The sequence below is a fragment of the Chrysochloris asiatica genome, unplaced genomic scaffold (assembly GCF_000296735.1).
Source record: "Chrysochloris asiatica unplaced genomic scaffold, ChrAsi1.0 scaffold00044, whole genome shotgun sequence".
Classification (NCBI taxonomy): Eukaryota; Metazoa; Chordata; class Mammalia; order Afrosoricida; family Chrysochloridae; genus Chrysochloris; species Chrysochloris asiatica.
This window is the reverse complement of record NW_006408562.1, coordinates 10,114,453-10,126,955: the sequence shown is the minus strand read 5'-3', so window position 1 is coordinate 10,126,955 and position 12,503 is coordinate 10,114,453. Positions and strand designations below refer to the sequence as shown.

The 12,503-nt window shown below is 37.4% G+C and overlaps 1 protein-coding gene across 2 annotated transcripts in view; it reads right to left on the bottom strand.

Annotated features, from left to right (window-relative positions):
• GABRB3 (gamma-aminobutyric acid (GABA) A receptor, beta 3) overlaps positions 1-12,503 on the bottom strand; it is a 329,602-nt gene that overhangs the window by 79,032 nt on the left and 238,067 nt on the right. For both annotated transcript variants that reach the window (XM_006861876.1, XM_006861877.1), the window contains exons 5-6: positions 6,505-6,587; positions 4,124-4,261 (exon numbers count right to left, since the gene is read on the bottom strand). In XM_006861876.1, coding sequence (XP_006861938.1) covers positions 4,124-4,261; positions 6,505-6,587 — 221 coding nt within the window. The remainder of the gene's footprint in view (positions 1-4,123; positions 4,262-6,504; positions 6,588-12,503) is intronic.

Here is a 12,503-nt window from a genome sequence, read left to right as displayed (position 1 = left end):
CTGTATCAGGTCCACGTTAGTCCTTAATCTGACCTCTTTGCTCTTGGACACTTTAAAGAGGTCTTGTGCAGCAGATCTGCCTAATGCAATATGCCCTTTGATTTATTGACTGCTATTTTGATGAGTGTTGATGTTTGATCCAGGTAAAATGAAGGCTTTGACAACTTCAATCTTTTCTCCATTTATCTTTATCCTTTTTATTGGTGCAGTGTTAAGGATTTTTGTTTTCTTTAAATTGAGGTGCAACACATATGAAAGTTGTGGTCTTTGATCTTTACCTGTACGTATTAAAATCCTCTTCCTTTTCAGCAAACAAGGTTGTATTACCTGCATAATGCACGTTGTTAAAATCAGTCTTCCTCCAACCCTGATGCCACATTTTTCTTTATATAATGAAGAAATTTTCTTGAATTATTTTCTCAGCGTACAAATTGAATAAGTATGATGAATGAATACAACCCTGCTGCACACCTTTTCTAATGTTAAACACATTCAGTGTTACCTTGTTCTATTTGAACAACTGCCTCTTGGTCTATGTTCCTCATGGGTACAATTAAGTGTTTCAGAATTCTCATTCTCCACAGTGTTGTCCATAACTTGTCATTATCTAAACAATTGAAAGTCCTTGCAAAGTCAATATAACAAAAGTAAGCATCTTTCTGGTATTCTCTGCTACTAGCCAAGAGCCATCTGATATCAGTAATTATATCCCTGTGCCACGTCCTCATCGGAATCTAGCTTGAACCTCTCATTTCCCTGTAAATGTACTGTTGCAGCTGTTTTTGCATTATCTTTAGCAAAGTTTTACTTTTGCTAAAGATATTAATTAATTGTACTGCATGCGATATTAATTGTATTGACCAGTGATCTCTGCATTCCACTGGGTTGTGTCCCTTTGGAATGAGCACAAATATGGATCTCTTCCAATAAGGTGGCAAGGTAGCTGTTTTCCAAATTTCTTGGCATAGATGAGTGATGTGCCTCAAGTGACACATCAGTTTGTGGAAATATTTCAATTTGTATTCCATCAATTCCTGGTGCCTTGTTCTTTGCCAATGTCTTCAGTGCACCTTAAATTTCTTCCTTCAGTATCATTGGCTCTTGATCGTATGCTACCTCTTGAAATGGCTGAACATCAACCATTTCTTTTTGGTGCAGTGACTCTGTGTATTTCTTCCATCTTCTTTTGATGATTTCTGCATCATTCAATAATCTGCCCATAGTATGCTTCAATATTTCAAGTAAAGGTTTGAATTTTTAATTCAGTTCCCTCAGCTTGAGAAATGCTGAGCGTGTCCTTCCCTTTTGGTTTTCTAACTCCAGATCTTTGCATATTTCACTGTAATATTTGACTTTGTCTTCTCAAACTGCCCTTTGAAATTTTGTATTCAGCTCTTTTATGTCCTCTCCCCACCCCCCATTTGCTTTAGCTTCTGTGCATTGAAGAGAAAATTTCAGAGACTCTTGTGTCATCCATTTTGTTCTATCAATATCATTGTAGTTAGATAGGTTCAATAAATTGCTGAGGTTCACACTGTTAGAAAGTGCCCAAGTAAGGATGAAGCTCTGGCAGAGAGTTCTAAAACACTTTGCATGTTTCTTCTTGATCGTATTTAAGTTCTCTTACTGATGCGGATTTGCCGTTAAACACTCATTATATAAGAGACTGTGTGAAGTCATTCAAGACATATAACTATAAACAGAATGGCCAATAAAGAAACCCAGCAAGACTAGAAACTCCCTGAGGGCAGGTTCTGGTCTCTTCTGTCCCTTCTCATTACCAAGCCTTAGTCCCATGACTGGCTCATAGCAGCTGTTTGTAAACATTTAAATCTCACCACTGTAAGAGTTATATAAATACAAATATCACACTCTGCTGAATAGCCTGCAACCCTAGATGAAGATTAGAACTGCTATTTGTAGAAAACCACAGCAGAGGGCCATCTACATGATCTTCATGGGGCCAGGACTGGAGTAAGACATGAAGCACAACATTTCACTTGCATCCTTGAGAGTCAGTGTTACCTAAGCACTCCAATGTGGCTGCAGTGGGGTTACATGCTTATGGAAATGATGAGTCCTTCAAGTTAGTTTTCTGATTGAAATCTCATGAACTCAGGCTACTTGCATAAAAGTAAATGTGAAAATATTTCATTCAAAATGTTTTTTAAACCAGGTGGCTAGTCTTTTATTTACGTATACTCATAGTTGAATTGGTGGGTTAGGATTCTGTAGATGTGAAAGGTGCTCTACGCTTGCACAGCGAGGCACTCAGCAAGTGTATGAACAAGGAAAGCACACTATTGTGCTGCCGCTTAAGTACTATCACCCTTCTGTGTAGCACTGATTTTCTCTGGAATTTTTGGAAATGTTCTACTGATACATACTTAATAGTAAACAAAGACAAGGATAATATTTTGGGTAAAGGGTCCCTGGAATGGCTTTGAACCACAGGGAACAAGGAAACCATCATAACTGGGTGCAATTTTCACCAATACCTCATGAGACATTATGCTGAAGCAGCAGCAAGGTGAAATGAGAGCACCCCAGTGGCCAGATGGAGGCACGTTTGGGCAGGATCATTATGCTGTGTGAATACATGCCCCTTGCTTCTAAGCAAATCTTTTCATGACATCACTTGGGTCATGAAACAGTAGGAACCACAGTTTTAAAGGTAGTAAATAATGTTATTCAATTAATTACAGGGAAATTTTCTTAGTTGTGGGGAAAATTCCTGAAATTAAGTCCAGGAATGCTAAGCCTACATTCCTGTACTTCATTTCTGATGAACCAGTGTGGATCTTGTGATGTTTTCACTTCAGAGACTGCAGAGATGTCTGAAATCATTGTGCCACAGAGGACAAAGGAGCCATACATGAAAACACATCTGAATTTTATCTTAGTAATTGAGAGCATAATTTGTACTCATCATGTAAGTTGACTCTTAGAAGTTAGAAAGGAGGGAGGTTGGTGATGACCTCAGTTGACCCAAAGACCTCATTTACTCCATGATGATTGCTGCTCACTTGGGAGTGTGGACATTGTGGGACATTGTGGAAGGGAAAGGGGTGATGTTCAGGAGAGTCCTGGTCTGCCCTTCCTGGTTGTAGCAACCTCAAGGACACATAATCTTGACATAGCCCCAGTGAGCAGAGCTAGAATGTGTTCAGGGTGGTGCTGTGGAGATTAGATCTGGAGAGGTATCATGGTCAGAGCAGGACAAAAAGACTTCCCAGAAACTCAAGAAAATTTTTTGAAATGAGTTGGGGTTATTCAGGTGAAGGGGCTGTGTGTCACTAGTGGTCAAGCAAGAGGCAACAGGCAGACAGGACAAAGCTATTTCTACCCACTGGTAGCTGCATTCTGTCTAGCTGCATTGACATAAGGAAGTGGCCCTAATCACATTTTCAGCCCAGAATTGTGGCTTTTAAACTTTTCGTTTACAAAACACTTTCATTGTCCACCTCAATGATAATACACAGCATTCAGTAAGAAGGTGAAGCTGAAGAGAAAGTGTTGCATATTGTAAACTGTGGTTGAGTAAAACCTCAGCAAGACCATAAAGAAGAGCAGAAAACATCTGATCAACCTTTAACTATTGAGTCAAAGATGAAATAAAATGAAGACAACGGCAACCTTCACTACAGACTGTCTGGGCAAGATGATGACATCTACAGAAGTAACTCTGACTCTACATGGCTAAATTGCTGAGGGCAGGGCTCATGTTTCTGAGTGCTGCCCCAGAAGTGGGTAAAGATGGCTCACTTTTGGGAGCAGAACAGTCTCAATTCCTCTGGTTGTATTTTTCCTGTTTCCTTCTTGGCCCCATGGCCATCACTGCTCAATCATCTACCCAGAGACAAGAGTTTCCTATGTTACCCAATATCAACTGTTTAAAATCACCCTCAGTCTTCTAATTTTGAAATAATCAACTGCAGAGACCACATCCTTCTCAGGTGATCATTCCTATTCATAGAAATACTCCAACCCTTGATCTCTGGAGAAAAACAGAATGTGGTGATGCAGAATTGAGTGACTTGAATGACCTCTTGTTATAAGCCAGTTACTATGCCTCTCTCAAGAGATTGTGCCCCTGGGGAGTGAGAGCAGAGATATGACTTACCTGTGGCGAAGACAACATTCCTTGAGACCAGGCGATGCTCCACAATAGAGAATTGTGGGAGCTCAATTTTTTCTACTCCAGTCACAGCATTGTCCCCTCCTCTCCAGTAAAACTCAATGTCATCTGTGGTGTAGCCATCTGCCAGGAAAGAGAAGCAGGGACATGGGGGACAGGAAGCATCATCACTTTGTGTCAGTGCCAGCTAAAGAAACTGGTACTAGTGAAAGAGAATTAATCGCGTTCCTACATGTGAAGTATATTTGCTTAATGTATTTTTTCTGTCAGAAAACCTGTTGTTGAAGGACTAACTTTCAAATATTTGTGTTTACTTCTGCCACTTGGTTGGCACCAAGATGGCACTGAGACGTTGAGGGAATAGGATACCTGGCAGATTTTGTCATATCCTGTTTGTAACTAGATGTCAAGCTTGCCTGGACCTCATGCAGAACTGGTGTCACCATGAGTCAGAGTGAAGTCAAGTCAGACATAAAGAAGATGATTTCATGAGAACAATAGGACTGTATGAGCATTTCTAGACAATTATCCAAAAAATTATTAGGAAGTTAGAACACTGAGGGTGAATTCAATCCACACATGTTTGATATTATGGGAAACTCTTGGAGTAAATGAAGGGTTTCTCTGGGCCATGTTGGCTCTCGGTGGTTTGACATGAGAAAGAGGAGTGCCCATTGGCCTGACTTCATCTCCCAACCCAGTTCTTATTACAGTGTCCAGTATTAATACAGTCACCAGCCAACCAGTGCTTTTAAAAATAAATAGTACATAGGACAATAAGGTCTGATGATATTTGTACATACCAGGAACAGTCAACTTTATCTGTATAATCAATAAAGATACAAATCTGAAAAAAAAAATATCATCTCACCATAAAAAATTCTGTGATTTGACCATTGTTGTTGTTGTTGTTAGGTGCTGTTGAGTCAGTGCCAACTCATAGCAACCCTATGCACAACAGAAAAACTACTACCCATTCCTGCCCCATCTTCACAATCTTTGCTATGTTTGAGCCCATTGTTGATGCCACTGTGCAAATCCATATTGTTGGGGGTTTTCTTTTTTCACGGACCCTCCACTTTACCAAGCATGATGCCCATATCATACAACAAAAAGTCAGACCCCTGATCTTCAGCATAGGACAAACAAATGGGCCAGAGCTATAGGATGACTGTTCCCATTGGTTCCTGCTACCTTCTTGGGTCAATCTTCATACTTTCCCCCATGGATCACTGGGGCTACAGCTCCTTTCTCCTCCATTCTTTCTTGCTTGCTTATATTCCCATTAGTTGCACAGAATCCACTTAACTATTTTCTAGCATAGCCCTTCAACTATTGGAAAAGAGTCATTACCTTTCCATTGAGTTTTCTGTCTTCCATGATAAATATTCCCATATAATTCAACTGTTCAACACTGGAAATGATTGTGTGTCTTTCACCTTCTAGCCTACTGTTGGGGAAATTTTCCAGTAAGTTTATTAACAGGGATAGATTCCTATCTGACCACAGTTACACCACTGGGCACTGCAAGGTCAAAATTACTTATACACTAAAAACTTTAGAGTAAATATTGACAGTCCCAAATTCAATTGAAACTAATTATAAACTGGTCTATAGTATACCAAGATAAACAACAACAACAACAAAGCAATACTTGACATGCCAGGAGATGGAGGGGAAGGAAGAGACAGGGCATTTGTTGTAAGCTGATATAAATTCAGTTCTTGCACCTTACACAGAAGTCTCCATGATAAATTATCTATTAAGCTTCTGAATTCTTCTAAAATTGAAGAAAATCGCTGAAACGCAGAAATAGATTGCTTGTAAAGCTGATTTCCTGATGGGAAATAAGTTTTACTGTGAGTGCCCAGGGCCGTAGCAGCACAGCCATTCAAGCATAATAAAGTATATTACAAAAAAATTACACTTTTTTGTTGACTCTCGTCCCACTGAATGAATTGAGATGGGAGACATTCATTTTCTTATATTTCAGTAAATCCAACAGATCATCTTAATCAGATTAGAATGGAAAACATCCGCTGAGACCAGCAAGGTCAGCAGTTCGAAACTACCAGCTGCTCCGCGGGAGAAAGATTAGGCGATCTGCTCCCATAAAGATTTACAGCCTCGGAAACTCTGTTCAGGGTCGCTATGGGTCGAAACCGACTTGACGGCACTTAACAACAACAACAACAACAACAAGTCTTTAAAACTGGCCAAGTGCAAAATTAAACCTTTAAACTTTAAGATAGTTGAAAAGTCTGTCAAGAAGAAGCATACGCAGGGCTTGGAACAGATCCTAAACCGTGACAATAAAGCCTACAACACAAAGTGGACAAGAAGGAACCACCGATGTAGATACCCACAGCTTTCGATCTCCAGAGTGCAATTCTGCTCATCGAGTGGGTACCGCCTCAGGTCCATCATACACGCTGCTGTCGTGGTGATTCTGAAACACACAGAGCATGAGAAGGTATTAGAGATAGAGGAACAGAAAGCAGGATGAACTGCTTCTGAAAAACAGAGCATAGGACAGCCTTCCCGAAGTATTGACTAAATATATATCACAATATAAACTGAGAAACAATATTCAACTGGAAATAAATAAGAAACTGTCTTCAGGATACTACACATCAGCTTTATCAAGAAAAACAACACAATAACTTTAAATCGTATGAAATTATTCCTCGAGTCTTGTGTATGTTTGAAAATCAAAGGCCAATGAAAGGGTTTCTAAGGACATCCTTATATTTAATTTTTGTTTGGCTCCTTCTCTCAAGGTGTTCTAATCTTGATTTGAAAAACAAAAACAACAAATCCACTGCTATCTGGTTGATTCATATCTTCGGAGCTGCTTTCTCATTCTTCAGAGCTCTCTCAGCATGTGATCATATGCCTTTTCATGGAGAATATTTGGCCTCTAGCTAATGAGTTCACTACTTATATGGAAGTTTGTCATACTGTGGAGAGACTTTCATGTTGCTGTAATGCTGGAAGCTGCCACCGATATTTTAAATACCAGGGGGTCACCCATGGTGGACAGGCTTCAGTTGTGCTTACAGATTAAGACAAATTAGAAGGAAAGAAACAGAGCACTTTTGATTACTCAGTCACTGTGATAAATTGGTGCAGACACTAATAATTTACAGGGATCCTCAAAGAAAACCAGTACATTTTCATATCAAAACCAAAAGAGGAAACCAATAAATATTTAGTAAATATTAAAACAACAATAATTAAGAAAATAACAACAACAAAAATCTCAAAATACACAGACAAACAAAATTAAATTAGCACAAAAAATTATGTGGAACCAGCTGTACCACAAAACAAAAGTCAGCCCCCACCCCCTAAATCTTGGCAGGACCACAAAAACAAAACAAAACAAACCCCAGCAAAATGACAGCAATAAATTCATACCTCTTCATAACTACACTGGGTGTAAGTGATGTAAATGTACCAGTCAAGAGACAGAAAGTAGCAAAATGGATAAGAAAACAGGATCCTTCAATGTGCTGTCTACAAGAGACACACCTTACACACACAGACAAATATAGGCTAAAAATTAAAGGATGGGAAAAACATTTCAAGCTACCAGTAATCAGAAATGACCAGGAGTTGCAATATGGATTTCTGAATAATTGACCTTATGAAAAAATGCAGCTAAGAGACAAAGAAGGATAGTATATCACAGTTAAATGGCCAGTCAAAGAAGAGCACATAACCTTTGTCCCCAATGAAAGAGTCTTAACATACATAAATCAAAGTATACTAGAATTGAAGAAAGTAATAGACAATTATACATAATAGTAGATTTTAATAGATCACTTTTGATGAAGGACAGAACTAGAAAGAAACCCAACAAAGAGACAGAACTAAACAACACAATCAACCCACTTGACCTCAAAGTCTTACATAAAGTACTCAACCCAATAACAAAACATTCTTCGTCAGTGTACATGTAACATTCTTCATCATAGACTATATATTAGGCTACAAAGTAAGCCTCAACTAACTTAAAACATCAAAATACTGCAAGCATCTTCTCAGATCACAATTCTATAAAATTAGAAATCAACAATAAGAAGATCAAGGGAAAAAAAATACATGGAAATTGATCAAAACAAAACAAAACATGCTTTTTAAAAAGATATTGGATGATAGAACAAATCCCCCAAAGAGACTGATTGACAAAGTGGAATCAACAATGGACTCACACATAAGCACAGTTGTGAGGATGGACAAGGACAGGACAGTGTTTTGTTCTGTGTGTAGAGGGTCACTATGAGTCAACACTGACTCTATGGCACTTTAAAACAGCAAGAACAATAGAACAAATGAAAAATGAAATTTAAAAATTCCTTGAATCCTTTGAGAATGAAATCAGAATAACCCCAAATTTTGGGGTCATAGCAAAAACAATCCTCAGTAGGCAATTTGTAGCAATATGCACACACATCCAAAAAGAAGAAAAAAGTAATATCACCGTAACCCAACATCTCCAACAACAGGAACGATAGAAGCACAGAAAGCATACATCCAGCAAAAGAAAAATATCATAAATATTATAGCATAAATAAATGCAACTAGTAACAGAAAAACAATAGCAGCAACAAGACAAATAGTTGATTCTTTAAAATTAAAAAACCACTGACCAACAAAGAAAAGAGAAGCTACAAATGACACAAATAAGAAATGAAGTGTATAACTTGAATTCAGAACCAATGGATATAAAAGGGAAAATAACAGAATTCTATTAAGAATTCATTGTATTCCAGGAAATTTGAAAATCTAGAAGAAAGGGACAGATTTCTAGCAACACACTACTTACTTAAACTAACACAAACTGAAGTAGAAAACTTGAACAGACCTATGACAAATGAAGAAATTGATCAGGTCATTAAAAACACCGAACAAAAAAAAGTCTGGGCTAAGATGTCTTTACTATTGAATTCTACCAAACATTCAGAGAAGAGCTGACACCAATTCTACTCAAACTATTCCAGAACATAGAAAAGGATGGACAACATGCAAATTCATTTTACAATGCAAGTATTAACTTTATACAAAAACTAGGAAAAGACAACACTAAAATAGAAAATTATAGATCAATATTTTTCCTGAATGCAGATGCAAAAATTCCCAACAAACTGCTACCCTATAAAATTCAACAAATAATTTAAAAATAATAGTACATAATGAACATGTAAGATTCATATCAAGTATACAAGGATGGTTCACTATTCTAAAAACAATCAGCATGACTCACCATACTGATAAAACAAAAGAACCACATGATAATAATGATTGATTTAGAAAATCCTACATGTATTCCTGATAAAAATACTCAACAAAACAGGAATAGAAGGGAAATCCCTTAACATAATTAAGGATATATATATATATATAAAACAGTCAACATTACTCTTGACAGATAGAAAATGAAAGCATTCCCCTGCACAAAGGAACCAGACAAAGAAATCCTTTATCATCACTCCTATTCAACATTGTGCTGAAAGATTTAGAGCTATAAGGCAAGAAAGAGAAGTCAAAGGTATCCAAATTGTTTAAATAAATAAATAAATAAAACTCTCTATTTGCAGATGATATGATCCTATACTTAGAAAATCCCAAAGACTCAGCAAGAAAATTATTGGGACTCATTGAAAGGTACAAGATCAACACAAAAAAATTAGTCAGATTCCTTTACACTGATAAGGAGAGCTCTGAAAAGGATATTAGAAAAAGTTGCTATTTATAACAGCCTCCCAAAAGATGAAATACACAGGAATAATTCTAACCAGAGAAACAAAAGACCTACACAAAGAAAACTACACAACACTACTACAAAAACCAAGAGACCTATAAAGATAAAAGACTACACCATGCTCAACACTACCCAAAGTGATTTATAATTATAATGAAATCTCAATCCAGATTCTAACATCATTCTTTAAAGACATGGAAAACTAATTACTAATTTTATATGGAAAGGAAAGAGACTTGACTAAGCACAGCACTGTGAAAGAAGAACAAAATAGGCGGACTCTCACTTCCTGAATTCAAAACCTACTACATAGCCACAGAAGTCCAAACAGCCTGGTAATGGTAGAACATAAGGCACATCAATGGAACATAATTGAGGACCTAGCAGTTAATATATACACCTATGGTAAGCTAAACTTTGACAAAGGGCCAAAACCCATTAACTGATGTAGAGATAGTCTCTTCAACAAATGCTGCTGGCAAAACTGGAAATCCAGTTTCACAAAAACAGAACCTACATCTCACAGCATATTCAAAAAGGTATTCAACGTGAATTAAATATCAAAATGTAAAGCCTAGACCTATAAAGATTATCAAGAAAAAATTAGGGACAAACTTTGGAGCTCTGACCCATGGCATTAATATACTATCAAACACAGTTGCAGATACAAACAATAGAAGACAAAGTAGATGAATGAGGTCTCCTAAGAATTAGATACTTATGTATATCAAAAGATCTCACAAACAGTAAAAATAAAACTGGGAGTAATTTTTGGTAATGACATCTCAGACAGGGGCCACTCTATAAAACTTATTTTAAAAACTTCAACACCTCTACAAGGAAAAGACAAATAATTCATTTAAAAAATGAGTAGAAGCATGAACAGACACTTCACCAATTAAGACATTCAGGCAGCAAACAAATGTATGAAGAAATGCTCATGATTATTATCCATTAGAGAGATACATATTAAAACAACAATGAGATTTTATCCCATCCCAGCATTAATAGTAAAATTGAAAAAAAAAAAAAAAAGAAAAGCAGGAAACAAATGTTGGCGAGGTTGAGCAGAGTGTAGGACACTCCTACACTGCTGGTAGAATTGTAAAATGTTGCAAACACTTTGGGAAATAGCATGGCCCTTCCTTTAAAAATTGGCAATAGAAATACCATATGACCCAGCAATCTCTCTACCTTATATACATCCTCAAGAAATAAGAGTCATGACATGAATAGATATATGCATACCCATGTTCATCACAGCACTATTCACAATAGTAAAAAGATGGGAAAGCCTAAATGTCCATCAGCAGAAGCAAAATCTGGTACATAGACACAATGAAATACTAGGCAATGTTAAGAAAAACAATGAAAATGTAAAACACCTCATAACATTGATGAACTTGGAAGACATTGTTGTTGCTTTTTTTTTTTTTAGGTACCGAGTCAGTACCAACCCATAGTCACCCTATGCAGAACAGAATGAAACACTGCCCAATCCTGGGCCAACCTCACAATCATTGCTACATTTGAACCCATTGATGGCTGCCACTGTGCCAACATGCTGGGGGTCTTTCTCTTTTTATCCGACCTTCCACTTTACCAAACATGAAAGATATCCTTCTCCAGTGACTGGTCTCTCCTGACAACATGTCCGAAGTATGAAAGGCAAAGTCTGACCATCCTGGCTTCCAAGGAGCACTCTATTTGTATTTCTTCCAACACAGATCTCCTCCAACACCATAACTTAAATGTATCAATTCTTCTACGGTCTTCTTTATTCACTAACAAACTTTTGCATACATATGAGGTTATTGAGAATACCATGGCTTATGTCAGGTGCATCTTAGTCCTCGAACTGACATCTTTGCTGTTGAACAGTTTAAAAAGGTTTTGTGCAGCAGATTTGCCCAATGCAATACATCGTTTGATTTCTTGACTGTTGCTTCCATGAATATTGATGGTTGATCCAAGAAAAATGAAGTCATTGACAACTTCAATCTTTTTTTCCATTTATATGATTTATTGGTCAAGTGAGGAGGATTTTTGTTTTCTTTACATTGAGGTGCAACCCATACCAAAGGCTGTGATCTTTGATCTTCATTGATAAGTAGGGACTCTGGGCTTTCAACAAACAAGACATTATACTGAGCGAAAGTAGTCAATTACAAAAGGTCAAAAATTGTATGAGACCACTATTGCAAAAAGTCAAGAAAAATCTTTCAAGCTAAAAGAAACATTCTTTGATGGCTATCAGGGGTAGGAGGGAACTTTGAGTCATTCATTGACTAGAGGATAAACACATGTTAACTTGGGCAACTGGAAGACATATACAAGAAGAGTGAGGTTGGCACAAGAAGGAAGAAGGTAGAGGAAGACACAGAGAGGAGTGAAATAGTAAAGGGAACAGATGTAAATACTGTTATACACAATTGTGCAACAGCAGTGATCTATTTGTGTACATGGACAGACACACAGGTTGAATGGGTATGGGAGGGAGAGTGGCTGTATACCCCCAAATATTTAAAGGGTTGACAGGTTATTTGCACATGGGTATTTACTATTGCTTCAAACATATACATGAATGTGGTGGGGCAT